Here is a 23,861-nt window from a genome sequence, read left to right on the forward strand (position 1 = left end):
TCCATTTGAGCATATATTGTCAAGATATTGTTTTTCCCTTCCTAGTGTTTCTGTCTGTCCCCTGTCTGTGTATGTGTGTGGGGGGGCGTGGCACTTCTCTCTCAAGGCAAACCAATCAACACCCGTGGCTGTTCTACACACCTGAGAGTCAACTCCTGCAGTTCATAAACCCCAGGCTCTGCACATCAGTCTTCCCCAGATCTTCCGTTCACTTTAGCGGTACTCGCGCCACAGCCAATTTTGAGAGAAGACTAGCTTTGTGATTTTGCTGCATGTTTTATTACTGAAACTCTGGTTTGCTTGTGCTTCAGGTTGTTGGTCCCGGAGAAGGAGAGCTTCATTTTTGTCTGCATTGTTTGGTTTTTGCCATGTCTCCATCTGCCTGCCCAGCTCACAGAGTTTCCACATCTGGAGATCACCCTTGCACATATTAGTTTCCGTTCTGGCATACAACTTGACTTTGAGGAGATGCCTACTGTTTTAAAGTAATGTGTTGAATTAGCTCATTGTTTCCGAGCCTGGATTAAAGCTGGTCTAAATTTGTAACATTTTAAACATTTTTTATATTTCCTTAGATGATTGGTTTGAATCTTTCAATGAGGTACAGAGGCTGGATTAGCTACTGTAAAAAGACATTCTCGCGTGTTTCACAGGTATGTTAATATCAGTATATCAGTATGATCCACATTTAAGTCATATAGCCAAGCTCTGTATGTTTTTGTGAGAGGGCATGCATGCCAGTGACCTTCAGTGCACTTCAAACGAAAAACATTAGCGCAGTTAATGCCCTCACTGAGGATACGTGTGTGTGTGTGTGTGTGTGTGTGTATGTGTGTGTGTGTGCACGCACGTCTGGCTGAGTGTTTGAGTTAAGGCCAATTAGAGCGAGTGGATTCACTTTTCCATGTACTCTCCCACTGAGATCAGTGGCTGATTACTCCTTAACTCCCCACAGAGAACGTTATATACACCATTTCTCTTATTCATTCAGTGGACACAGGGAAAAAGAAAGAAGGCAAGTGAATGAATTATTAGAGAAATGATGACACTCTACATGACTTTTATACTCTTTACATCTCCAAGCAGAAATTGTCATGTATGGTAGATATTCAACATATAACGTAATAATAAGAATTAGGCTACTTTTATTTGTATTGGTTTGGCAGTTTTGTGTACAAAATAAAATCTCCCTCACCTTTCGCAGGAGACATCCTTACTGATATTAACATACCTGTTTGAAATGTTTACCACTGCTGTATAAAGTTAATCTGTCACATTTCCTATACTTTTAGAATTGAGAGGTCATACATTACAATATAACCATTTAACTATCTAAATTGACAAAGATGAGTCCTTTTACTTTGGATAATGCAAGTGGCCCGTTATCACTATACACTGAGTAGGCAAGGAGCACTAGAGCCAGAGTGGTTTACATTGATGTCTCCTGTCACTAAATGGCTCAACTGCCCAATGGGCTAAAAGAGGAGATTATTTATACATTTTTTCTGCTGTCGTGTGATTGAATGAAACAACTTGCCCAAAATAGTTCACCTGATCAGAGCACAGGGTGACTAGGGTTAGGGAGGAAACAATCCATCTTTCCAGACAGCCCAAATACATCTAGTGGAAGCAGCCAAGGATGGGCATAAAAATGGACATCTGCACATGTAAAAATCCCAGAACATGATGGAATCAGAGTTAAACCACATACTCAGCTCCATCCGAGCAAATGGATAGACTGGATGAATGAATGGATGAAAGAATCAGAAATAAAGTGACAGAGAGGCTGACACGGTGATAAAGTGAACAAACAAACAGCCAGAGACAGAACGACAAACAGAACGAGCAAAGAATTGATTTACCCTGTTGGACAGGCGTCAAGACGGATGGACGGAGACAGATCGAGACAGGCCAGCATAGTGTCAGAGAGACAGATTGACAGTGGCACCTTGACACTGTTAGGGCAGCAAAACACTGAAGGATATTCTAATAACAGACACTATAGACACTTTATGCCCATTTAGGCTCCCTGCCATTTTGTATCAGCACTGTTTGTTGCAATATCAACTATTCCCAAGAAGATTCTTTTCAATCTGGGAAATTTCATAAACATTTAGTAAGTGCATCTTATCACAGTGTGATAAAATGCTTTGGAGCCATAGTCACAGTGTTTGCATTTCTCCAATCTGCTCACTATTTTGATAAATTAAAGATAAAGCAAAAGATTGCAAGAAAACATTTCTCATTAGAGACAGAGAAGATGCAATTCTGGAGTTGCATGAAGAGAAAATAGAGGTGAAGATAACAAAGTGAGTGACAGCCGGATTAAATGTGTAATCTAATAACCCCATTTGTAAAAATAAACAGATTATATGTATCAATAGGGCTGCAGGTACGTGCGAAAACAGCAAGTCTACAGACGACACTGTGAAATGGCATGTGTTTCAGTAGTCTAGGGCTATATCCACACTCAGGGGTGGAAATTAACTTTTTGGCTCACCTGCCAATGGGACTGGTAGATGAAAAAATCCACCGGCCAAACATATTTTTTACCGGCCAAAATAAAAACTTGCCTTTTCATGTCACATAAACATTTGTTTCAGTACTTTTAACGGAGATAATAAGGTATTCTGTCTAATACAAACCTAAAGACGACACCAGGTTGAAATTTGAAGCAAAATAAATGTATTGCTATAAAATGTACTTAAGACATAACAGTAAATTGTTTTATAAACTTACAAGATGCTTATTAATCATTCAACTTAAATCTCATCACTGCTAACTCTTAATCATGCTTTATCATTCAACTTAAACCTCCTCATTAATTAATTTTATTTTATGCTGTGCTTCAGTCTAACGCCCACCACTTTCCATATGTACGCCAATCAGACACAAGTAACCTGAAATGAACATAAACAACAACCATTGCACGCCCCTAATCCTTGTGGGGACAAATTTAAGTGCGACACACGACAAAAAACAACGCTGTTAGGTACCGTCAAAAAGCTATTATATGGCGATATTGTACCAAATAGTTTACCCGCCAAACGTAAAATCTACCCGCATTTGGCGCTTGCCGGGTGTTAATTTCCACCCTGTCCACACTACTACATTTTTGTTTTAAAACGCAGATCTTTTTCTATGTTTGCACCTGCACCTGTCCAGACACAAATCCAAACACCTAAAACTGAGAAGATTTGAAAATGTTGCCGACCGTTTTCATTTTAAAACTCTGTGGATGCGTATTAGTGCGGACAGGTGAAAACGAAGGACTTTAAAAACAATGATGCAGACACTCATGATTGGCTTCCTGATTGGGTCTTATCACAAAAACACGTTGCTACTGACAGTCTTTTAGTTTTGGTATTTTCTAATCAAATATTTTGTAGGCTACTGTGCAAATAACACTTAGACGCTTGTACTGTGCATATCGCCGTATTTGCTTTGCGAAGACTCCGAGTCTGTTCTCTACCACCACAGTTGGTTTGTACTCCCATGTTACTTTCAGTAACAGTTCTACCTCATTGACGGTCCTCACAAAGAAATCTCTGGTGTGGTTATTCGCCACTATTCTTGATTTGTCTGTAGCAGTAATTTCTTCTTTCTCTGAATCTTCTGCAACTGCAGAGCAGAGAATCTGCTTCCTGCTTATACTGGCAAGCGTATGCAAACTGTACATTTATGGCCCCTGGATGTACGTTTTCAGACGTTTTAATATAGACAGAGATCAATTCTGATACGTAGCTAAAACACTGGAGTCGACGGAGATTGTTTTCGTTTTAAAACAAAAACGTAGAAGTGTGAATGTAGCCTAGTAGTGGGTTGGATCAATGCTGTACACCAGGGGTCGGCAAATAAGTCTGACATCAGGCCAAACTTTTTTCAAGCCGTTACATGAACATTATTTCAGTAAAATTATTTCAAACCCTTGGACAGGGGCTACTCATGTGCACGTGTAGCTCAGTTGGGACTCCCATTGGAGGAGTTGTATGATCGATCCCAATGTCCGGTGGACTTTTTTTTCTCCCTTGTTAAACAAATTGAATAGCCCATAAGGACACTTTTGCACATACTCGTAATAAAGCATGTGCTGCAGTGTGTGTGCGTCCCGGTGTTTGATCCGCATTCATAAACCTGTGAACACTAATTTTCATTTCCCTGAGGAAATTCAGGGGAATCCAATCACACGTTTACGGACAGCTTTTACAGAGGTGTGTCAAGTAAGCCAGAGACTCTTTCGAATGTCCTTCAGAACTTTTCAAAGTTAAAGGTCTTAATAAATGAAGCATTGCTTCAAAAAACATTCTTGTGCTTTTATTTTGGAGTCACAATCACTTAAGAGGCCTTAAGTGCCGACCACTGCTGTACACCATTCTACATTTGGCTAATATTACACTTTCATTATTATTATTAGAGTCTTAAGTCAAAGAAGCTTTCAGCTAAATGTCAGAAAGCAAATGATGGAAATGTTAACATGCTGATGTTTAGTGATTGTAATGTTAGCCATGTCCACCATCTTAGTTTAGCATGCAAATATTTGCTAATTAACTGTAAACATAAAGTACAGCTGGGTGGGGAAAAAAGGTACAATTCTGGAAACATATCTTTGTCATGAAAATAAAAAGATATTCATTAAATGTACCCTCATGTTTGTCTATTCAAATGCTTTGGTGCTTGTGGAGTCTATATAAGAGGCAGGTTGTTTCTGATGAATAGGGTTCAGAAAAAAAAAGGTTTGCATGTGTGAGAGAGAGTACGGCAGAATATATGAGTGAGTGTGATTGTGTGAAATGTGGGGAGAAAAAGAGACCCAGAATGAGCAAGTGTGAGAAACACAGAAAGAGAGAGAGAGAGAGACCCAGAAAGATATAGAGACAGAGAGAGAGAACCGAGCTCCATGAAGACGTGAGCAGAATACTGCCAATCTGAGCGAGAGAGGTGATATATAGTTTAGTCAGTAGCAGCGGGTCACGACAAAGCCTTTAACAGTAATGTCCTGGGAGTTGCCTCGCCCAGGGGACCCGCGCTCCATTTTACAGCCAAGCGACTGAGACTGAGACGCCGTGGCATGACAGCTGGAGCAGTAAAGCTGGCCTCTAGTACCATCCATAACATGAAGGAGGTGTAGACGCTGCTGATACCGCCACAAAACACCAGGCCCGAGGCCACACCGACAGCTGGCGTGTTAGGAGGGATGAAGAAAAAGGGGATTTGGGAAATGGTAGGAAGTGGCAGACAAGACAAAGGAGGGAGAGAAGAAGAAAGAGCGAGGAGATATATTTGCAGATTCAGACAGACACAGAGAGAATGGGCAGGAGCGAAAGATGATCTACATCAAAGGAGGGAACAAAACAACAAAGAGGGAGAAGGGTAAATGGGGAGGAGAGACGAGGTCCAGCTTCAGGGTGCAAGGTCTCTTTTAATGAATGAAGTGATGATAACTGAGCAACTGTTTAAGCCATTTATAAGCCTGTGTTCAAAACACAGGCTTATAAATGGCTTAAACACTTTGTCTTTTTAGATTTGGACCATCAGTCGGACTAAACAATGTATGCGAAGACATCACCTTTGGCTCTGGGAAACTGATTTTTCATTTTATGTTTCCTGACATTTTATACATGAAACACTTATTGAGAACTGCAAAAATAAATTTTAGATTAACTGAAAAGGAAAGTCAAGCGGTCTGATTACTTTACAGCAGAAAGGACCACTGCTTTACTACATAAAGCAGGAGGAGGGCGCTGTGCTATCAAGACAGTTTTGATTCAGATTTTCTGGCAACTGCACTAATCCAGGGAAGAAAAAGGCTAATGAAACAAGACCAAAATCTTGAACAAAATGAAATTCTGACCCGAAGAAAAAGTCAGGGAATTTCGTTCATCAAGTTCATATTGAGATTTTTCACTGGACAAAAGAAAACTTTGACCTGCTGGTGGCGCTAGCTGAAAAGTCAGGGGACCACCAAAGTCAGTAGGATTCATCTTCTGAGCACCATGAATGTACCAAATTTGACAGCAATCCAATAGATTTTTTTCTTTTTAGGTATTTCAATCTTGTTAAGTATTGGACTGACTGACTGGCAGACCAACATTCCCATCCCTTGAGCCACTATTAATGCTATAACCATTATCATTATCATTAGTTGGAGCCGTAGTCAGTGCATTTTAAGTTGTGTGCTACCTAGTTAGATTTGTATTGATTTCAGGCAGAAAGCGAAACATCTTTACAGCACGAAACAGGTGGACGGTACTGTGTGTGTGTATGCTTCTAGAACAAATGTAGCTGAAGATTTCAGATGTTTTGACAACAACGCATACTGAAGGCAGGTATGGACTGATGGGAAAAATATGTCCAACAAAGCTTTCTTCTTCAGAGAAGACAAGGTGTTAAGGAGTGACATGGGTGCAAATACCTTTCTTAAATATGAGAAAAATTAACGCTGACAATACCACGCCAAGAAATCAAAGTAAACACAGCCTGGGGATTGAAAGCCCTCAGACAGTAAGTATACATTGCTGAAGTGTCCTTGAGCAACTCACTGAGTAAGGTATCGTATTTATTGTTGTGGTATTACTGGTGTGCAGCATGACTGGGACAATAGACACTCACTTTAATTCTAAGACAAGAGCCAGAATCCCCGCAGCAATTGGAGCAGCACTGGATGTTCCTGGAAAGTGTGTGACACAGCCATCAGCAATGTTGGTCACAGTGACCTGCAGAGATAACAAACCAAATACGTTACAAGATAGAACTATGTCGATGTCATATCAGTACAAAGAGTAAAGAGATGGGTACGTGTGAGCTGTTCTATCCAACTGCTGCTCTTGGCGGATTTCTGTGGGAGGTTTTTGGAAAAGAATGCGGCTTTTGCAGCAAATCAGGCCAGTAGAGTTCTCACACTGTAGCAGCTACTATATAGAGTTTTTTGTTACCGCAGTTTTACAGTGATGATAATTAAAAAACAACAACTTGTGCCTAGTCTGACCACCTCCTAACATGAGGTAGAAGAGGGCGGGAATCCCAACGGACAAAGGTGATATCACACTGATAAAATTTGCCTTTGTGTTTCTATAGCCCCGGAGTTGGCACAGTGTCTCTTCCCGGCTTTTCATTGCTACCTCCGCCATCAACACCTCGGCTTCTTCCTCTCCCTTTCTCAGCCACTACAGCCACGCTTTACCTCCAATTAACACTCGTTTGCTTCTCTGTGTCTGCGTGTGCCCAGCAGTCACCTAGGTCATTTGGCAGGCCTCTATAAATATCACACCGGTGGCTGCTCTTTAACAGGCTTCTCACAGCTTACAGGAGCCAAAGAGCAGGACTGCTGGCACACACACACACACACACATACACACACACATATATACGACCTCATTAATGATAAACACTGTTGTTAGATGTGTTAGATGGTATACGCACAGTAACCAGAGGTAGTGAGCCTCCCACACTGGCCCCTGTGAGAGTGACGGCCATCACACCAGGGCACGGCTCCCCGAAGTAGGTGGGCTTCCCTGTTTGAGAGACAGCGCCGATGGCAATGGTGTAGATGGAGTTAACATAACCGTCTGCACCACAGTGGTCACGCTGCATTCCACCATTACCTGCTGCCCACACAAAGATGCTGCCCTTCCCACCTCGGCCCTGACAACACAAACAGAGGGACGTCAAAGTGAAAAAACAAGTGAAAAGTAGATTTCATAAAGAATGTTTCCATCTAGCGGAGCATTTTAAATATCACATAAAGAAAAAAAAATATGAAAAATATATATATATATTAGCTGTGGCTCGGGAGATAGAGCGGGTTGGCCGTTAATCAGAAGGTCGGCGGTTCAATCCCCCAGGCTGTATGTCGAAGTGTCCTTGGGCAAGATAATGAACCCTGAATTGCCTCTGGCGAGTGTTCCGCCAGTGTGTGAATGCAGATGTAGTATAAAAGCGCTTTGAGTGGTCAAAAAGACTAGAAAGGCGCTATACAAATACAGAGCATTTCTATATATTTACATAGGGGTCAGTTAATGATGGTAATTTATGAAATGATGAAAACTTTTGTGGACAGTCATCGTTGTACCAAGTGAATATGATACACTTCAGTAAAACTGTTTTTATTGTTTTGATATGCTGAAATCTGTTAATTGTTTCCATCTATATAATCCCAACACTTCGTCCTTCCAATGTCAGCTCCACTGACAGTGTGGATGTCTGCTTTACATCCGACAGACAGCAGTGTGAACATGGAGATGAAAAGGCATGCCTTTTGAGTTCCCAGCCGAAGGGCTCGCGCTGTCAGGTTGTGCGGCCCGTCCATCTCGGCCCCGTCGTCCCGCGGGCCCCAGCTGCAGACGTAGATGTCGATGAAGTGGATGTTGAAGGTCAGAGCTGTGGCCTCCATGGCATCAGTGACAGAGCCGTCTAACAAGCGGATACCTGGATGGATCGAAAAGGTCAGAGAGATTAGAGTTTGGCGGGAGGCTTGAGGAAAAACACTTTTCAAAAACTTCGGAAGAGAATTTCACATCCTGGTGCTGCTTAAAAACATATAAAAGATCTGTTTTTTATGTTGTTAAAGTTATTGTGATATTCCATCTACAAAAAGTGAATTTTAGTAACATAGCTTTGACACAATGGCGGAGGTGCAAACACACTCATTGCGAAAACACCGCTGACTCCTGTCTGTTTCTATGTCTGCTTCTTTGTTATATCTCTGTGTTCTGTTGCTGTATAAATTTCATCACTGTCTGTGTCTCTGTCTGCTCTTGCTCTAGTCTCATGTCTCTGCATTTGTGCCATTACTGGTTATTCCAATTGAAATATTAAAGGCTGACTTAAACTAGGTATTTGTTTTGTGACAATGAAAATCCATCCAAGTGATGGCAGGAACCTTGCCACTATCAGCTGTAAGTTAAAATTACACAATGATGTTAACTGGGTTGGGCTAAAAAGACAGCTCTTCAAGCTCTCTGGTCTGGGTGACCGTTATTAACTAGCTATCACATAATCTGGGATCATAATATGGCTTTTGGTTTTATACTGAATTCATTCGCCAAAGGCCCTTTCAAAAACGTTTAATATCTGTCCTTGTAGACTTATAACCTATGCTTGTTTTTTTTTCTGTGTGAGCGGTGTTAGGGATGCTCATTTACCAGTTATCTGCAGTGCAAATCAGTGGTGTTTCAATGTATGTTGAATAAAGTCCATAGTTTAATTAATTTGCTATCTTCTATAAATGTACTCTTCAATGCACAATATAAATTCTGAAAAATAAAAACTATATCAATGATAACAAAAATAACATTTAGTATTCTAAAAACTGTGAAAAACGTGATGAAATATAGTCTATTCTCCATATGCAAAAGCTTAAGCAGTGTAAACATCTAATAAACAAGTTTATGGTTAAAGGATCCTTACCGTTTATGATTACATTATTTACAGATAAGCACACGATATATCTAAGTGGCAATACTGTTTACAATATTTGCAATCTGACTGTTGCCAACAGAAACCCAGGTCGCCATGTAATGTTATATTCGGTGGATGACAGAATAACTACAGCGAGAGAAAGCTGAGCCAAGTATTTTCTAAGTTTACCTCCAGGGAGCCTAGAAGGCATCACTCTAACTTAGTATGCATTCAAAGTTGAGGACGGCAGCCAAAATAACATCCCAATATGCAGTATGCACATAATACATGGGCAGACGAAAGAAGGAGCTGATCCCAAAAGGAACAAAGAGTAGTTAGGTACAGAGTGAAACTGAGTGTAAACTCTATGCTTCTGTATAGCCAGCAATAACAACAAATAATTTGTAAGGGTTAAACTTTATTTAAAGATAAAATTACTGATATTAGCCAATGGCTCTAAACAAGGCATTGACATATTATATCACCTTTTACGTTGCCTATTTACACATACAGCAGACACAGAGCAGCAGTAACATTTATTCACATGGAGCCATGTTTCTGATGAATCCAATATTCACTCTCCTTTTAGCTCTGTTTCAGTCCTGACCATCTCACCTGCACCAGCAGGACCATCAACATTATCAAACACTCCTCTCACCCCTCCAATGGACTGCTCAACCCACAACCATCTACAGTAAGAAAAAGGTCTTACAGCTTTCCCCACAGGCGGCTAGGCTACTGAACTCTTTACTCCTCACAGCAGTGAGACTGAACCAAGACAGTAAAGTTGTAGGCTGGAAAAACCAAAACAATGAGCTGAAAGACACTACAAAGTGCAGAGTCAGAACTGCAGAGTGATAATTATTTGTGAATTTGTTACGAGCAACCCCTTTTCACATACAACTTAGCTTAGCTGCTAACTGTAGATGGCACATATAATTAGCACCACACAGACCCCCCCAGCAAAAATGCATATAAATTAAAAAAATAAAACTTCATAATATTAAAACCTTACTTTTGCTTTCTTGTTTACAATACATTATCATAACTGCCCCAGTGCATATAAGTAGGCATGAATAACAATGGTCAGCTCTGCACCCTGTGTAAAACTGCCTTGGTCCCCTCTTGCTTTACACCATGTCTGTACTGTCCAGTTCCTTTTTACACTGAACTGAGGAGCCATTTCAGATCAAATGTAAATGTGAATTTCCAGTGAAAGACATTTTCAGAAGAGCTTGTCTGGTGACTGTATTATTACAAAATGTTTATCTCTTCTACGAATTGTCTTTTATAATCTTCTTGCAATGAAATGCATTGCAAATGAACAAACATCACAGGCCTAATTTGTCTCCTTCCTGTTGATTCATCACATTCACGACATCCGAACTAACAGGACTACATAAATTTAGTTTCAAGTAAATTTTCCAAACAGAAGCACACAGAGAAGTAAAGCTCAGGTAATCCTCGCTGTCAGAAAGTGAGCACAGGTCTCAACTGCACCCAGTAGTTCAACATGCATCTTTCAGTTGGGTCTTGCCCCTTCATCACATGTGCGCAAGAATCTGTTCATGAGTAAGGTTAAAATAGACTCGGCAAGGTGAAATTAAGAAAAACTGTGGAAAGAGATTCCTAGTCTTGCCTCACAAACAGTTAGTTTCCCCTTTTTGTCAATTCTGCAAGAGGTTCTCATCAGCTTCTGACAAATAGGGGAGGGTCAAGGGTTAAAGATCACAGAGTTCAACCGAGAGATTAATTTCTTCATACGCCACGTTTCATGCAGATGACACCGCTGTATGACATTGGTTTTGAGCCGTTCAGATATGAGTGCTGTGGGAAATCGCCTTACTCACACATATCATGTACCACTCATTAACTTGTGGTTTATAGCACTCTTAGTGTAACTTGTAAAAATCTTTGAAAATGGGCTACCTTTTGTGTATTTGGTTCATTCATCCCTCGCAAATGTTACATTGCGAGGGATGAATGAACCAAACGTCTGAAACCAACACTAAAAAAGTCATTATTGAAGCTCCCACTAAAAAATGTGCTGTTAATTAGGGTGAACACGGCAATAGCAGCCAGTCACCCTGTAGTCTGTTGCATTCACACAAACCCGAAGCGACACATAAACACAAAATTCACAAAATGTGCATGTGCATTGCTTTAAATTACATACAAATATTTCTGAACAAATCAAAACTCCATCTTAAAGATTGGCATTTAAATAAAACTCTGTTATGTCACTATCTATCACCGAATGAGGTAACACAATGGTGACTGAGTCCATGGCAGAAAAGGTGAAAGCCCCTGCATTTGCAGCATCACGAACTGAGTGTCGGCATTCCCGGCATAAATGCTGAATTAGGTTACTGCTAATGCAAACCGAAAATTTCCTACTGCTGCAGCTTCACATTAAAAGCATTAAACTGGTGAAACTGCATTTGCTGTTACCACCAGTAACTACGGATGTTGTTGAGTTATTTTAGGACTAGTAATCACTGCAGGATGTGGGCCAAAAAATCAGTGCAATGAAATTTGAATGAATGAATGAATTTTGTTCAATTGTACAGGTCTTTGCATAAATGAAGAAACGAACGACACACCGTCGCTCACAACCAAATACACCTTTTTACTGTTTTACAGGCATTTCTTGATCAGATTCTAGCTGCTTTATAATGTAATTTTATCATTATGCATTATCGCAATAGTGACAAGGATTAGTGGCCTACTACAAGTGCTTTTGACAAACCATTCTCATAGCCTCCCACTGTCTCGATAAGGCTATATTGTTTTCCTCACCTCCGATCCTGGCATTGAAGGCGATGCCCACACCGCAGTAGGAGTTGTTGGCCTCCATGGCAACTTCCCCTGCACACCGGGTACCGTGACTGAAACAGAGGGGAATAAGATGTTAGCCACACACTGAGAATGAGATGCAGAGATGTGAGTTTTCTTTTTTTGGACATGTTGACTTGAGCACACCCCAAATTAAGCCTGGACAGACAATTACATTCAGTATATCCTGATTTTGAAAATGGTACAGACACGCACCGAGATACTGCTCAAACGAAGGACAGCATTCTGCAGCTGATTGCTTATTCATACACAGCACTTAAAATATTGTAATATTTCCTAGCTTGACCCAATACATGTGTAACTGTTTGTATATGTACTAGATTCTTAAAATATGTTTAACATATTTACCATGACATCATTTTGTGATATTACATTGTGAGTACAATATCCTACAGTGGGCAAATTGACCGTTTGCTAAGCTCTTATTTACTATTGCTAAGCCTGTTAAGCTTTCTGTTCTCTCACGGCACAAGAAATGTAGAGCTAGTAAGTCCTTGTAATTTAATAAAGACTTTCATCTTACACTTTCCTCTTTTCATTCTTACATAACAGTATGGTTGCCTAGCTATATTTTTGTTTTAGAGAGGCTAATTTAATTGGTCAGTTCTTTGACTCTCCCAGGTAAAGAAACACACGGGGCAACATTACCTATTTTCCTCATCTCTGACAGGCATGGGATCATGAGACAGACTGTGTGAAGCACGCACGTCAAAACTCGCAAGGGCTTCCTGTAATCCAGACAGAAACCAAATGGAGCACATTGTAACATTACGTAACTCTCAACACAGAAACATAGAGACGGAGTGACATGACGGGAAATAAAGGAACCCTTTCAAAAACTCTTGATACTGGCACTTGAATTAGTCTGTCAACATTTTTCTTCTGACTGACGACAATCACTGAGGAGTTGCCTGTGTCTATGTGTCTGTGTGTGTGTGTCTGTGAGTCTCATAAAAGTGAGCATGTTAGAATTTGCCAGTGTATATAGGCATAACGGGAGGAGGATGTCTTGGCAGCAAATTGTACAAGAGAAATTATGTATCTCTTTCTCCAGCCAGGCTTATCCATGCCAGGCAATCTGCTCTGACAAAGTACAAGTTGGCCTGTGCACTTCAAAGTGCCTATAGGATTACATATGACAAGGCAGGAGCAAACAACACTGCCACTGCACATATGCTTTATGGCTATCCAGTGTAACGCCAGCCTAGCAGAATGGAACAGCTTTATCATTATCACTATATGAAAGTTTTATTGTCTCATTTGTAAGTAATTGGGCAGTCTAAGGAAAGTCAATACACAGATTTCAGTCTAATGAAAATCCAAGTATGTTTGCACAACCAAACAGCACTCATAAACTCAGAAAAAGACAACTGGATCAGAAATTACACTGCATCTACGCATGAGATAACTAGAATGATAATAATTTACTGCCCGGCTGAAATAAGAACGGGAATCAGTTATTGTTCAAAAATGTAATATTAAGTTCACTTACAAAGTTTTTCTTCAGGTCCTTGTTTGTGTGATCTATACCTGAAAAACCAAAGAGAACACTTTATAAATGAGTGAAAAATCTAAGAATGTTCGGGGTAGTTGATACTGGGAGGAACCAACATTTGAAGCTCTAGACAAAGACGTTTAAAAAGCAGTTCCTCACTTTGTTTTGGTGCAGTCAAATGGTGCGATCGGACTGTGCCTAAGTGCACTTATTGTTTCATTATTTCCTGTGGAGCCAAGTAGGAGTTGTTCAGCAGTCATTTCAACTTGCAGTGTGGTAGACAGGTTATTAAAACTTTTCATTTTAAGTACCCTACTAATTGGTGTAATTAATTTGCCAAAATGTAACGGCAAAGTCTATTTTTTAAAGCAAGATCCAGGCTCGGCTGAATGAGGTCTCACACATGACTGATGGGTCAGTAAATTAACAAATGGGCACAGAACAAGCTCTAGTCCCCCAAATTCAAATGTTTCTCACTTTTTCCTTCCATTTCATCGTTTGATCATCCTCTCTTTACACATCAGTAGCCTTTCTTTCACTTGCCCCCTCCCTGTCCTCCTTCTCTACTAACCCCAACCGCAACCACCACCTCCTCCTCCTCCTCCTCCTCCTCCCCCTCCTCCATCTCTGCTACATCAGGGCTCCTGTGGTCTCTGCGAGAGACAAACGAATGAGGGCCCCAGGAGGGCCGCGCCTGCTCTGCCACACATCACTCACTCTTTCTGTCTCAATCACACACACACACGGGTCCTTGCAGCCTTTGTCCCATGCAGGCATTGCCTCCGGGTTGTCATGGTAACCTGCAGTCGGTTTTGCGGTTGAGGCCTGATTGTGTTCAGCTCAGACGGGATGGAGCCCTGGGTGGGTGAAGCCTCATTGGAGCCTGCCATGCTGTGCCATGCCATGGCAGGTCAACCTGCTACGTCCTCTACATAACCACTGATGCTTTATTCTCTCCTCTTCTCCCACTTTGGATTTTCTTGTCCCAGACACACTTCCTCCTTTGCTGGTTGATTGGTTCTGTTGTGTACTTTACAGTCAATTTGCTTTAAATTGTATTCTCTATGCACCACTGCAGTTGTCGTCACTGCTAACTCCACTGTTGGTCTAGGAAGGGCTACCTTCATGGCAAATGGCGCCACCAGTTGCTTCTTTTCATCCGCCAGCAATGAGCTCCACCTCTAAAGAAGACAAGAACCTTACTAAACAGCCAACCCACAGACAAGGCTTATTGTGTTTGTTGGGCTACGACACCAAGCTGGAGTTAATGATGCCGGGAATCAAACTGTGCGACAGTTAAAGTTTGTAATATTTAGGAGGACCTGTTGACAAAACTGCAATATAAGATCCATAACCATGTTTTCAGTGGTGTATAAAGACCTTACATAATGAACCATTTCGTCACTATGTTGAATACATACAAAGAAGAAGAAGAACAAGTAACAGTAGTAGTAGTAGTCAACTGGTTTATTAAAAGTAATAAAGGAAGATAAATTTTGACAGGCATCCACACATTTTGCATTTAGATTTCTGTTTGGGAACAACTGTGAATGATGTATTTAAGTTTATTTTATTTATCATGGACATAGCAATAGCATTGGTACTGCAATATACATTTATGTATATTGCAGTACCAGAGCCAGAGCCAGTTTCTACTTCAACTTAGCTTGTACATATAGCCTACTGTTATGAACACCTTCTGTAAGATGTTATTTCCTGGGATAAAAAGAGCATTTCATGAGTGTGTTGCTTTTCTTTCAGCCGCTTTTGACCGCATCTCACAGTCTTCATCAGCAAGCAAAGGGATTAAAAAAAAGAAAAAGAAAAGCAAAACTCAAACTGAGAAAACTCCCCTCTACCTGTGATGCAGCTCAAAGACTATTTTGTCAAACTACTACATTTTATGTTTATACCATATGTGGTTTGGTTTAAGAAAAAGGTAGAAAATTCATCACCAGTTGATACTGAGCGTTATCCACTATCACAAAGTTGTGAGGTTTTTATAGATTTTTTCATTTCTTATTCTCAAGGGAACAAGAGAAACTGCTCCTGGGCCAACTTTCCTCGTTGCCTGAGCCAAGTTGGATTCCCACACTGAACACAAGGCCAAGCGAGGATGCTGAGCAGGATTTGCGTACTCTGATTTAAAGTTTGAAGTGTGTTGAGTGATGCACTACGGGCCAACATGTCTTCATACGGAATTCAAACGATTCATTAAATAGTTATGAAATGTCATATCTCTTCCAAATCCCCCCCCACGTCACCATCAGTGAAATCAAGAGACTCTCCCATACATTCTGCTTCAACTTCATGTCTTCTGATCCAATATTTGTCTATTTCAGGTCAGAATCTCTACGCTTCAGTTTTTGGTGATGCTACGTGTTATTTTGTAGTTTTATGAGCAAATCATTATTTGAGAAAACATAATATTGTCGAAACACAAATTGACATCGGAGGTTCTTGGTGAATGGAATAATACATAAATTACAGATCGTCTTTAACAGTATACTTACACACTCAGGCAGCTTTACACCACAGTCTGATAGTATGTTTTGAGTGTAAGCAAATCCAATAATGTCAGTTAGGGAGAACTTTTAAATGCAAGAGTTAAACTGGAATATGAGAATAAAACCTCCTCTTGGACTGGACATTATTTCCAGTTGTGGTGTGCGTCCCCTGAGGACATAAATGCAGAGCTACAAACGGTGGACCTCTGCTGTTCTGTGAAAAGAATTGCTTGTCTGCAGGAGGCAAACGAGCCCGCTTTATTAACAGTCCATCTTTGTTTAAACTCAATTATAAGGAAGACACCTTAGTGTGCATTCATGCATGTTCTTGGGCTTTTATGTGTGTGCGTCAGACCCTTACCACAAAGATGATCAGATAGAGTCACGTCAGCATTTAAAAGGTGACACCATCATTTTTCAATTTGTGATGGAGACATCTTTGGGAATTAACGTCAAGCTTCCCAGGAGGGAACAAAGTAAGAAGTGAGCAAAGGATGGAGGGAGCAGGACACCCGCAATAGAGGAAGGGGATGGGCGACTGGAATTATAAAATCTACACCCAAACACCTCTTAGACTCCTCACTAATGTAAGGACAGGTGTGTGATACTATTAACAATGATAGGCGATGGTGTGTTGGTAATCACTATGATAATAGGCAAGGTGAGGTGGTTTATTTACATAGCACAGCTCAAAGTTGCGCTTTACATATAAAATAGGATTAAAATGTGGGTGCCGGGTGGGTGCTCTAGTCAGCTGATATGTGGAAAACATTATAGGAGCATAATTTGGTCCTAGTCCAGTGAGTGATTTGTCTACCAGAAGCAGTATTTTAAAATGGATTTTCTGACTTACTGGTAATCAGTGCAGGCATTTTAGAATGGGTCTAATTTGTTCATATTTATTTGTTTTAGTAAGGACTCTAGCACATGCATTTTGGAAAAGGTATAGTTGCCTAAGAGCTTTCTCAGAAAAGAGTCTAACATTAACAATATTTTTTAGATGGCTGATGCTACAACTGATTTAATAGTTTCTATTTAGATCTGAGTCCAAGACAACACCCACATTTCTGGCCATACCCACAGTTTATACAGTTAAAGAGTTAATATGTGCAGGGATTTTCTGTCTTTCATTATGGGGCCAAACACAATCACCTCAGTTTTGTCTTTATTTAGTAAGATTAATATAACCTTTAAATTGCTAAATGAACTGATACAGTGTGTCAATGGAACTATGAGTCTTTCTGTGAAAGAGAAATGTAGATTTAAGTATTGTCTGCATATGTATGGCTATAAATAGTATTGCTTTGAAAAATCTGACATGATAGCATGTATAGGCTGAGCAGAAGGGGGCTTAATATGTGGTACTCCACAGCTCATGCTGACCTGCTTGGAAGTAAGATTTCCAACGAAGAAAAATAATTTGGTTTTGCTAAAAGGACCTGCACCAGGACAGGAAAGTTTTCCAGGAGCCCAACTCACTTCTCCAACAAAACAGTGAGTTGAACTAGGTCAAATGCAGCCGTAAGATCTAATCACACAAGAATAGAAATTTGCCCAAGTCAGTGTTTATTCAAAAAACTGTTTCAGTACAATGATTAGGTGCCAAATCCTGATTCATTGTCAAAACTGTTGTTTAAACTGACAACGCTGTTGGTAGGGAAGGGTAAATTTGATATGACTCTATAGTTTTATATGTGAGTTATATTTCTGCCAGCCTGTGGAAGATCTCAGTGGCTTGGCATGCTTGTTGCTTCTCTTCAGTGGACAGACGTGTATTTGGATCAGGATTGACACGTGCACGGCATGAGCATGTTTAAGCTCAAAGTTCAAGTGTCACAAGGGTCAATTTGAGCATCAAAACACTGCACCTTCAAGTATTGACAAGGATGATCTGAGTGGAAAAATGCATTCACTCAGGTGCATTCACTCAGGTAGCACCGTACTGCCATAAAGACAGCCATAAACACACTCCACCACAGTCCAAGGTCTTCTGAGTGTGAAAGTAGAAAGCCACGTCCCACAGTTAGATGAAACACTGTAGGTGGTGGAGCCAATGCAAAACCTTCCATGAATACAAATGCTTTGAACCTGGCTGACCCAGTCTAGATTGTGATTGTGCAGGTGTGTGTGTGTGCGGGCGTTCACCGCTCTGCATGTGCGTCAGCATTCAGCGGCAGCAGCTGCACTCTATCTCCTTGCTCCGGCAGCATTCACGCCGGTCCTCAGGGTCAAACACACACACAAATCAGACACAGAGATGTGTCGGAGGCCATTTTGAGCCGATGGTGAGCCGTGCCTGAGCCGCCGCTGAGAAAATGAGCCGACATCACTTCAGAGGAGGCCCCCGCTACACCTGGGGCCCCCCGGCTGGATCTCACCGCTTAGCACTCCTCTGTAGGAGTTACTGTACAAAAAAATAGCAAAAGTCAACAGGCTGCCTCTGCTGCTGACAGGTGGAGTATGAGAAGGGCTAAGACACATGAGGGAGGAGGTGAGCGATAAAAAAACCCTGATACCAGTATTTCTGTAATGAAGCTGTACTTGGCTGATAAGTTGTGTTGTTGTGTGTAAAGTGTGAAAGAGAAAAGGAAAGGTGTGTATGTCTGTGTGAGAGCTGCAGAGAGACATGGGTCTGTATCACCACCCGCTGGGGGTGTGACTTCCTGGCCCTACACCTCCGTCTCATTAATCAGCTCGGTATTTAAGAAGGGCTGGAGTGGACACTTGCCTGTAATTAGCTGGCTTTGTCAAGGATGTGTGTGTGTGTGTGGGTTTAAAAAGTGAATGGCGAAGAGAGAAATCTTGGGGAGAAGAGAGAGTTTAGTGAGTGTAAGAGGGTGGAAGGTTTGAGTTGGAAGGATGGAGAGGGAGCGTGGGTGATGGAAAGCCTGGCACAGGGAGGAAGGAAGAAGAGGACAGGAGTGAGAAGACGGAGAAGACAAGTCGGAGGGAGACGAGAGAGGGAGAAACAGACTGTTTAGAGTAGCGGCTGAGGTGAGAACAGAAAGATGAGAGAAGACTGAAGGGAAATGACAGTGAGAAAAAGATGCAGGGAGAGACGAGGGCAGCAGAGGGGATGTGGGGGTGGAAAAAAGGGTGACTTCTAAAGTGGGACATTAGTATTCAAGCAGCAGCCCTTCAACCCCCTCCCACCACACCCCGCTGCCCTGTCTGCACAGCGGCCAACTCTACTCCTGCCGTGGACCCAGACACGAAGCTGGAGGTGGCAGAGGAAGTGTGTATGTGTGTGTGTGTGTGTTCGTGTTGGGACTTAAGTTCATTGCAGGTCTCAAATGCTTCCTTCAATGGAGATCTCCACTTTAGAGAAATGTCTTTGTTTTTCCATGGTGTGTGGGTTTCGGTGTGCTTTCAGCTGTTACATTACAGTTATTACTACTCAAGTTCATAATCATAATGGTACGTGCAAGTTCAAAATTTTCTCTCAGTGATCCAGGATCTGGCACAAGCCAAGCAAATGACTGAAGCATGACTTTAACCATACAGGAGAGCCAATGCCGGGTGGGGGGGAGTGACATGTCAACTCTAGACGTCATCCATCTTGAATCATTACAAAGTTGTGCAGCACTTTCCTCACTCTTCACTGGATGCAGCTGTGTCAAATTCTGGCTCCGTCACGACTGTCACCACTGCCACCACTGCCAACATCCACTGGGCCATGATTGATTTTCTTTGCTCTACTATGAAACACTGAATTCACCTTTGAAAGTAAATTAATCTATAGATGCAGTTCATTTGATACTGATACTTTTTCTAAAGACATTTTTTTGTGGTTCGTGTAGAGCAATACTGTCTACACTCAATGAAGGTGAATGAAACTGCATTTGTGTCACTCACAGCACAAGAAAATTACATTTTAAAAGAAAATGCTAGAAACAATGTCCCTGTTATTCTGGATAATTCATCAACCTCCTTACGAATTCATCGTTGGTTTTAGTCTTTTCATGGGATATGCTGACAATCACAAGAATATCACTAGACGTATACTTTTACTTTTTGTTTAACTTGTAATCCATGGGCCATTTCCTTTCAACGATGCTCCTGTGTAATAATTGTATGTGTGTAAGTGCTACGGATAAGTGTACTGACTTCCTCTGAAAGCTGTTACCCTCTCTCTTTCTGCTTCTGCTCGTAACCAGTCATCCATTTTGATGCTGAAAATGTTGAAAAATTAAAGTACAGGCAACAAAACTGAATGTCAGTCCCTGAACTTAATGACACTGTTCCAATGATATTCAGCTGGCATTATTCAGCATGTCTAAGAAGTTGTTTATTTTTCATAAAATGAAGTACCCTCAGGGAAAAAGGGGATGATATTCTCAGATTTTGACATATTCAGTGGGAATCCTATTCGTCTCCATCAGCGTCACTCGACACTCATCAGAGTCACAGAACCCAGTGTATGTTTCTCCACCAAATAAATTCCTCATGGCTGGTGTATGACTTCCTTTTCTTCCTACTAAACTACTACTATACAACTCCTCTGGTCTCCTCCACTGCTCTGCTCTCATTTGACTAATTATATTCACGGGGAACGGTGTTGACAAATTCATTTCGAAATCCATTAGTCCCATGGCGTAGTTTAAACAATGTGCACGTTAATGTCCATTGCTTTAATACCCCTGATTCACATTCTAATAGCCGTCTGATAAATCAGGTTATCTGTGACACCTTCTACCCGCCGTGAAGAGCGGAAATTAGAGAATTATTAACTATCCGTGGTGTTCTGTCATGTCCGGGTGTGTTAGGAAGAGGAGGAGAGGAGATGACAGAGCCGAGGAGGGAGGCAGCGAAAAAGGAGACAATGATGGAGGCAGAGCAGAGAAATTAGAGGGATAGGTGAGGTTAAAAAGAGACCAGAGGGAAAAATAGTGTAAGAAAGGAACATGAGCACCAGGACTAAGTAAATCTAGATGAGGCTAAAACAAACAGAGGAGGGACTGAGGATAGAATAAAGAAGAACATATTGCATAGGGGTAAAACAAGTAGAGGATCAATTTAAGAACAGTGTAAATTTAACTCTCTGCTTAAACACACCGTAACCCTCCTTTACACATATACTCAATTTTATATACATTGCACAACTTGTAGAAATGCTGCACAAGCTAGATGCAAAATATGAATTATAGGTGAATTTCCATTAGCTGGGCTAAAGCAAACTACAAGACTTAGATGGACAGGAAAGAACAGAAAGGCTTCCAATATTTGAACATGTTCCACGTTATTCTTCTACCAGTGTCAGCTAATGTTGTTTATGTTTCAACCTTTCATGCTACGGCATAAACACAGAGATTGGCTTTAAAATATCCTGTTGTGCACTCACAGACACAAAATCATGATGGACACCTCACACAATTTAGAACATCCAAAGACGCTTTCTACTGGGCCAGTATTTATTGAACAAATGTGTTGTCCTTGCTGTTAATCCCATTATTTCTTAAATTAAACAAAATTCAGTAGATTATTAGATTATATATTTATTAGCTACTTGACATGGCAAGTTAATGACATGTTGGAGGTGATGCGCAGGGATTTTTTTGTTTGAATTTTTGAAGTATTTGTAATCGATTATACAGTATAAAAGAATTACTTGATGAGGTGTGTTGTTTCAGGCATCGTAACATTAAGAGACAGGAGATTGCAACTCTGGAAAGTTAGCCCAGTGAGAATTTAACTTTATATGTGACAATTTTGATGTAACCAGCAGAATTACCCTGTTCAGTTTACAAAGCAGTCTACCAGGAATGTGTGCTCACATGCATTTGATTGACCAGCCCGCTGTGTTGCCGTATGATGTTACATTGCATGCCGGCAGAGGCTGAGCCAGGTTTAGCTGGATGACCCTGCATTGTTTGACAGAGCCTACATCGCTGGCAACCCCTGAATGTCAACACAGTGGTGTCATATAAATGGATGAGGGGTATGAGTTTTTTCATCCCGTGCTAATGTCTGCCCGAAGACCCTGATTTGCAAAGAAGTATAAACTGGTATATGAACGCACATAACTACACACATCATTGCTACAACTCATGTGTCTTTGCCTTGCCACACTTCCTCCTCCTTACTGAGCGGATCAACCTCTTGATATGAACTACCTCCAAATTCTTGCTCCACTCTACTTTTGACCCTCCTCCTCTCTCCCACCCCCATCTCCAACCAAATCCTGGCTGCTTCTCCTCCTCTTCCTACTGTCCCACCTCCCTCCTTCTTCCTCCTCCTCTCAGCACCGGCGGAACAGAAAGAGCGAGACTGTTAGTGTCAGTAGCCCTGCCTGTGGTGCGTGGTGGAGTGTGTGGATTAGACACATAGGCCTGATTAGCTGCTTGTTTACCAACCAGCACCAGCACTATCACAACCACAGGGCTTCAAGGGCAACACCAGTGGATCACCTCCCCACACACGCCCCAACACACACAACCAAAAAGCAGCTAATAGACACACTGTGCACACTTCTGGTGTGCATGTGTGAGAGTGTGTGTGTGTGTGTGTGTATATGGTGTGCCATCACGCCCCCGTTGAGTCGCCCACTATGGCACAGGGCTCTTAATTAAGAGGAGCGAGAGAGAGAGAGATTGTGTGTGTGTGTGTGTGAATGAGAGTGTTCTGGGGGCGGAGCAGCTGGCAGGAGGCACTAGGGCCAGAGAACATCTGCAGGAGGCTGCAATGCAACACGCCTTCACACACACACTGACAGGCATACGGACACACATAACTACACAGCATCGCCACTTGGCAACTCACATCCCTGAGAACACAGAATTACACACTTGCGAGCACACACCCAGACCCGTTGAATGCTGCCATCGCCACTGCCGCCATACCAGTGGGACTGTCACCATAGCAACCCAGGACTGGTCATGTCACCCTGGTTTAGTGAGATGGGTGACAGCAAGAGAGAGTGAGAGATAGGCAGGCGATAAAAAGAGCAAAAGACAAAGACAGAGAGTGAGGGGCATTAAATACCCTCCACAATGATCGCTTCAGTCTTGTTGTGAAACAAAAGGGTGAAGTGAAAGAGACAGAGAGAGAGAGAGAGAGAGAGAGAGTCCAAGGGCGTCTCATCCACAGAGCAGCTCTGGATGTGAGGAGGTCAGCAGCTCAGTGGACTTCAGACGCAGCACAGAGCCTTCAGAAGTCAGTGTCCTTTTTCAATAAGTCAAGAGGAGCTGTATAGTTGTGTAACACACACACACACACACACACACACACACACACACACACACACACGTGATGTGATCATGTTGACGGAAAGTGAAAAGAGTAGACAGGAGAAGAGGGGATTTTGTCCTTGCTATGGGGCAAAGGTAACAGCTGAGGTTAAAGGATTAAAGGATCGTATCAGCCTTACTGGGTTGTCTTTATCTCCTGCAGTTATCTGTGTCAGCCAACCTAAGGAATTTACTTCACTTTGTTGTTTTGTTTTACTTTTGACCCCTCAAGATGTGATGTACATGAAGCATGTGACTGAAACATCCGCGAGATGAAGAAACAAAATATACAATTTACAAAAATATAAAAATGTGTGTGTGTGTGTGTGTGTGTGTGTGTGTGTGTGTGTGTGTGTGTGTGTGTGTGTGTGTGTGTTTTTT

At 41.6% G+C, this 23,861-nt stretch overlaps 1 protein-coding gene and 1 long non-coding RNA gene across 5 annotated transcripts in view; one reads left to right on the forward strand and one right to left on the reverse strand.

Moving 5' to 3' along the window:
• LOC123968423 (furin-like protease kpc-1) overlaps positions 1-23,861 on the reverse strand; it is a 194,204-nt gene that overhangs the window by 63,830 nt on the left and 106,513 nt on the right. For all 4 annotated transcript variants that reach the window (XR_006824457.1, XM_046045178.1, XM_046045177.1 and 1 more), the window contains 6 exons: positions 13,745-13,782; positions 12,901-12,980; positions 12,196-12,284; positions 8,252-8,424; positions 7,420-7,641; positions 6,610-6,713 (listed from right to left, as the gene is read on the reverse strand). Coding sequence is in view for 3 of the 4 variants with exons in the window: in XM_046045178.1 (XP_045901134.1) it covers positions 6,610-6,713; positions 7,420-7,641; positions 8,252-8,424; positions 12,196-12,284; positions 12,901-12,980; positions 13,745-13,782 (706 nt within the window). In the remaining variant the exon portion in view is untranslated. The remainder of the gene's footprint in view (positions 1-6,609; positions 6,714-7,419; positions 7,642-8,251; positions 8,425-12,195; positions 12,285-12,900; positions 12,981-13,744; positions 13,783-23,861) is intronic.
• LOC123968429 lies at positions 8,223-12,776 on the forward strand. The gene is made up of 2 exons (XR_006824459.1): positions 8,223-8,441; positions 9,986-12,776. It is a non-coding gene; the product is annotated as an uncharacterized LOC123968429 (long non-coding RNA).

Source organism: Micropterus dolomieu, linkage group LG03, assembly GCF_021292245.1.
Source record: "Micropterus dolomieu isolate WLL.071019.BEF.003 ecotype Adirondacks linkage group LG03, ASM2129224v1, whole genome shotgun sequence".
Lineage (NCBI taxonomy): Eukaryota > Metazoa > Chordata > Actinopteri > Centrarchiformes > Centrarchidae > Micropterus > Micropterus dolomieu.